Source organism: Gossypium arboreum, chromosome 10, assembly GCF_025698485.1.
Source record: "Gossypium arboreum isolate Shixiya-1 chromosome 10, ASM2569848v2, whole genome shotgun sequence".
Classification (NCBI taxonomy): domain Eukaryota; kingdom Viridiplantae; phylum Streptophyta; class Magnoliopsida; order Malvales; family Malvaceae; genus Gossypium; species Gossypium arboreum.
In genome coordinates, this window is record NC_069079.1 from 4,050,927 (window position 1) to 4,056,956 (window position 6,030).

A 6,030-nucleotide genomic window follows, 5' to 3' on the forward strand; every position below is an offset into this window, starting at 1 on the left:
AGATAGATTCAAAGAAAGGTTCATTTTAGGCAGCAATGGAGAGGGACAAGGGAAACTCAAGGATATTGACTTGAACTTTGTAACCGGGTAAACCGGTTAATTATTTGTTTTATTTTTAAATTAAATACTTTTTATTTCAATGCTTCAGATATCTAACGGCTGAAATTGAACTGAGTTCCCACTGGCAGCCCTTTCTTTCGTCACCTCCCATTGGCCCCCCTACCCCTCTCCTAAACTCTATTTATACCCATTTTCCCTTGCTCTCTCTCCTCAAAGTACCCTTTCTATCTTCTACTTTTTTCTCCCTATGTGCCTTTCAATTCCTCAGCGAAAGACAATCTCAGTTACCACTATTAAAACACTCTAACAATCAATGGCTTCTTCAACAGGTATTTGGGCTAAACCCCACATGATTTCTCACCCTCTTTCATCTTCTTCTTCAATGGTAGATTTGGGTTTTTCTCCAACATCCATTTCATTGAAGAAATGTCAGTCTAAAAAGACTTGTCTTAGAAAAAACAAAGATACCAACATTATTCACTCTGCTTTGAACTCTCCTTCGGTTATCCATTTCCCTAACCAACCCTACCAAAATTCTAGTGATGATGTAAAAACCAAAACCCGGCAACATCGGCAACAGCCTAAGTGGAACCTCCTACAAAGAGCTGCAGCCATGGCGCTTGACATGGCAGAAAACTCATTGCTTTCACGCGAACTTCAACACCCACTTCCTAAAACAGCTGACCCACGTGTGCAAATTGCTGGGAATTTTGCTCCTGTCCCTGAACAGCCTGTTAAGCATTCTCTTCCCGTTACCGGAGCTATCCCTTCTTGTATCAACGGTGTTTATCTCCGGAACGGTGCTAACCCTTTATTCGAACCAGTTGCAGGGCACCACTTCTTTGATGGTGACGGCATGGTTCATGCTGTTTCTATTGATAATGGCGACGCTAGTTACGCCTGTCGTTTCACCGAAACGCAAAGGCTTTTACAAGAGAAGGAATTGGGCCGCCCTGTTTTCCCTAAAGCTATCGGCGAACTCCATGGTCATTCAGGGATTGCTAGGCTTTTGCTTTTCTACGCGAGGGGACTTTGCGGCCTCGTTGATCACAAGCAAGGCACCGGCGTAGCCAATGCCGGTTTGGTCTATTTCAACGACCGGCTATTAGCTATGTCCGAAGATGACATCCCTTACCACGTACGGATCACACCCTCAGGTGATTTAGAAACAGTTGGAAGATACGATTTCGATGATCAACTTAAATCAACAATGATTGCTCATCCCAAAATCGACCCTGTTTCAAAAGAACTCTTTGCTTTGAGTTACGATGTTGTCCAAAAGCCTTACTTGAAGTATTTCAAGTTCTCACCGGACGGTAAAAAATCACCCGACGTCGAAATTCCCTTGCCCGTACCGACCATGATGCATGACTTTGCTATCACCGAGAATTTCGTGGTGATCCCTGATCAGCAAGTTGTTTTCAAGCTACAAGAAATGATCACCGGCGGATCTCCAGTAATTTATGACAAGAACAAGAAGTCCCGGTTTGGGATTCTTTCGAAAAATGCGAGTGATTCCAAGGATATCATATGGGTTGAATCGCCGGAAACTTTCTGTTTTCATCTCTGGAACGCTTGGGAAGAGCCGGAATCCGACGAAGTTGTGGTGATCGGTTCTTGCATGACGCCACCCGATTCCATCTTCAATGAATGTGACGAGAGCTTAAAGAGTGTACTGTCCGAAATCAGGCTGAATTTAAAAACCGGTGAGTCTACTCGTCGCCCCATAATCTCGGAATCAGAGCAAGTAAACTTAGAAGCCGGGATGGTGAACCGGAACCACCTTGGGCAAAAGACACGGTACGCTTACCTTGCAATTGCTGAACCGTGGCCAAAAGTGTCGGGGTTTGCCAAAGTTGATCTTTTCACCGGTGAGGTTAAAAAACACATTTACGGCGATAAAAGATACGGTGGCGAACCATTCTTCTTGCCACGAAACGACGATCCCGAATCCGCTGAAGACGACGGCTATATTCTTTGCTTCGTTCACGACGAGAAGACATGGAAATCAGAGCTTCAAATCGTGAATGCCATGAATTTACAACTCGAAGCTTCAATCAAATTACCGTCCAGGGTGCCATACGGCTTTCATGGAACGTTTATCGACGCTAAGTCCTTAGTAAATCAAGCTTAATTAGACGTAAATTAGGTTTTTAAAAAAAAGATTTACCGTACAGAATTTTTTCTTTTTCACAAGGAACCAGCTTGTAGCTTTTATTTTAGCATTGTAGGTATAGAATTTTAGCTCAGCTGGATTCTTCTTCGTCTTCTTACTTTGATTTCATTTTTTAACAGTTTATATTCCTTGTAGATAATAAATATATTTTATTTTCCTTCACATTTCAGTTTCAAAACTACATTATCTTATGTTTTTCCTGTCTGAAATCTGATGAACACACTCAGACATAACGAGATGATGAATTCACAAACATAATTAAGATTCGATGTTAATTAGATTATTTGTTTAATTAAAACCACTATGTTTTACCATAACAAGCATCTTCAGGCTTTGTTTATATATGAGCAGCCGACACTTTGTCATTAGTAGACAAATGATGTTGCCGCATCAATAATTTAAGTAATAACACCAAACTTTCATGGAAAACTGGTAGAAAGTTAATTAAATAACATACATAGTGCAGTCAAAAGGTAATTAACTGGGGAATTCTATTCCCTCTTTACATCATTCGATTGTGACGGTTGCTACGTCACCTGCTTACACTTTGCCTTTCGACTTCCACCTTATATTATCTGAATTGATTTTATTTATTCTCAATTTAATTTTTTAAGTTAAACTTAACTATTAATTTTTAAAAATTGTTTTTAAATAAAAATATAGTCTGAAATATTATTTTTAATAATATTGGCACATCTATAAGCACATCTCATAAAAATTTAAAATGTGATTTTAAAATTATAAAAACTTCAAATTTCAAAAGAAAATTCATAAAATTCTAAAAAAAAACACGAAATAAACATGGGTTGCCATGTGAGTTGTCATGTGGGTTATCATGGTTAAAAATTGAACATTTATGTACAATATTTCCATTTAAAATAATAATTGATTTTTTTGGAATGTTAATGATTAAATTTGTCTTTTAATAAAAGTTGACGATCAAATTTAACTAAAAACTAATAAGCATCAAATTAGCAAAAGATGTAAATATTGAAAGTTAAATTTAGTATTATGCATAAAAATATTTATTTGTTGCATATGCATTGGTTTCTCTTTAAGAATAGATTGATGATCAATTAAATGAAACTAAATTTATTGAATTTTGTACTAAAATTTTATCACACATATATACGTGTGAAAATTATGGATTTAAAAATATTTGGTTAAAATAAAAATTAAATTAATGTATGGGATTGATAAAATGGAGGTGAATGAATACAGGCCATAAGCTTAATAAAAGTAGGTTATAAATGGGGGATGACAGTTACATGGTTAGGTCTATGGAGAAATTAATAATGGTGTAGAAACTGTAGCAAGTGGGGACATCTAAACCTTACAAAAGTCCACTTTGCTTTATCGTAGGTTTTTTGTCCCAAAGAGACTCAGTCTTCCCACTCAAAGAAATTCGAATTATTGGTCTAACCTCGAAATTTCGAATAGACAAATTTGTTATATTTAAAAAAAAAAGAGTTGAGTAATTTAAAATAAGTGTACAATTCAAACTTTAAATATTGTGAGATAATGTTTTATTTTAATATATTATATAATTTATATCGAATATATGTATAAATAAATAATATTATAATATAAACATTAAAAATATATAAAGTTATTTAATCTTGTGTATTGATATGATTGTCAGGGTGTTCATTATTTAGTCGTGTTGTTGTTAGGGCTTTACTCTCCTCTTGTAACTCACCAAAATATATATATATAAAGTTATTCATGTTTAAAATGTTTATTAAAAATATAAAAATATTGAATATATGAGTGTTTTGACAAAATTTGATATTTAAATTTGAATTAAATGAGACTAAATAATCATAAATTATATTAATATCATAAATATATAAAAGTTTAACTCGAAACTATCCCGACCCAACTTATTATAACTATCTTTATTTTAAACTTACGGTAAAATTATCGATTTTTCTCATTTGAATCATATTTTTTTTCCTTGGAAGTTCTTTTCCTTTGTAATACTCACTCCCACACACTACCATCAAGTAAACCTAACACATCCTAATAAAGGAGCCATGCCTCTACAACCACTGTAGGGTGCCATTCCGATGGGTTCCACGTGAAAGCTCCACCACCGTTGCAGAAGCCATATTTATCATAAAAATAAAGGGAGGTTGTTGAACGTTTGCCAAAGCTTTCCCAGAGAGCGCTCTCCAACCTCACAAGAATAAACCATCACAAGAATAAATGGTGTATGTCACCCTTTGACTTTGCAATTCTCTGCACTTTGACCATACCATGAGAACCGCTATTATAAAAAATTACTAATATTTTCTGTTAAAATTTATCAATTTTGAAGAAGAAAAACACTTAAACACACCCAAATTCACGCTTGTAATAACAACAATTAACAAAGCACTGAACTATTGAGCAATATTCCTGTCCAAGACAAAAATGCGGTCAAAATGAAAAGCAGGAGAACATTTATATTTCTTCAAATAAAAATGTGAAGAAATGGCAAGCATAAATCTACATTAAAACCCTAATTGCTTTGAACCCACATGGTGTTCACGTGAAATCCACGTGGGAATATAATAAATAGCCTAAAAACCCACCCTGAAAATCAGCCAAAACCCACATTTATATGTATGCGTACCACTACTTAAGGGATTTGAGCTAAGCTGTGGAAGAGTAGAGCAGCCATGTGTTAAAAAGAATAATATATATAGGACCAAGTATGATGAGGGGGCCGCCAAATCACGGGTGGCAGGTGTTTAGTGTTTGTTCAACCTGGCAATTGGCGGAAATCTAACACCAATATTTTAAAATGGTTGATTTCACCATACGTGCCCAAACTATAGCTTAAATTCTAAAACATTCTAATTAAAATTCTTAAACTATCAATTAGTCAATTTAACTATTAACTTAGGCATGCTAGTGTTTGATAGTTAGTCCATTAGTAAGAGCTAACATGTGTTAAATGTATTGGATACAATAAGAATTTGTTATATTTGTTGTGTTTGTTAGTATTTGATCACTATTAAACCTTTTTATCGTATTTAAAACTTATGGATCAAACTATAAATATGTGTATGGATAACTTTAATCAAATGTGTGTTAGAAAAAAAATAAACACGCCGTATCCAAATTATTCACATAATAAATAAGTATTTACAATTTAATCCACATATTTTAAATATGCTCTAAGTTAGACCTCAACTGACATATAACACTTAAATTAATAGTTAAATTAAAAAAGAATTAAATTGATATAATATTGATACTTCGAGAACTTAATTAAAATATATTAAAGTTTATGTACTAATTTAACACCCTACAGATAGTTAAGAAATGTTTGATAAATCACACTACGTGTTGGGTTTTTCCCATCACCAGGAGCAAGCAAGTGTGCTCCATAGCTGCCTACACGTGTTCTCACTTCTCATGTCCACCATGCAAGAGGTCTCTTTAAAGTTCAACCCTAGAACAAAAATGAAATGTGGAAAGCAGGCGTCTACATATAAAAAAATATAAAGAGAATGTAAAGAGAATTATTTATTTGAGTTATTTGGTGTTAATATTATCATTTAACTTCCCCTAAAATCTGCGTGCACTATGACGAGTTCAATGATGCAAACTTTTAATACTATGAGGCATGAGCGGCATTTTTCTTTTATTTTATTCTTCAAATGTGAAAATATCTAAGTTTGAAAATCAAAACATACTTAACAAAAACAAAATAATACTTACTTAATGTCGTGTTCTTTTTTAATACGAGGTATTTATCTATTATAGAAGAGAAAATAATGCAAGAAAATATTCACAATTAATTA

At 34.1% G+C, this 6,030-nt stretch overlaps 1 protein-coding gene across 1 annotated transcript; it reads left to right on the top strand.

Moving 5' to 3' along the window:
• The first annotated feature begins 274 nt into the window (after positions 1-274).
• Positions 275-2,398, top strand: LOC108488699 (9-cis-epoxycarotenoid dioxygenase NCED2, chloroplastic-like). The gene has a single exon (XM_017792988.2). It carries the CDS (start codon positions 374-376, stop codon positions 2,192-2,194), a length of 1,821 nt encoding a protein of 606 aa, XP_017648477.1. The 5' UTR covers positions 275-373; the 3' UTR covers positions 2,195-2,398.
• The last annotated feature ends 3,632 nt before the right edge of the window (positions 2,399-6,030 follow it).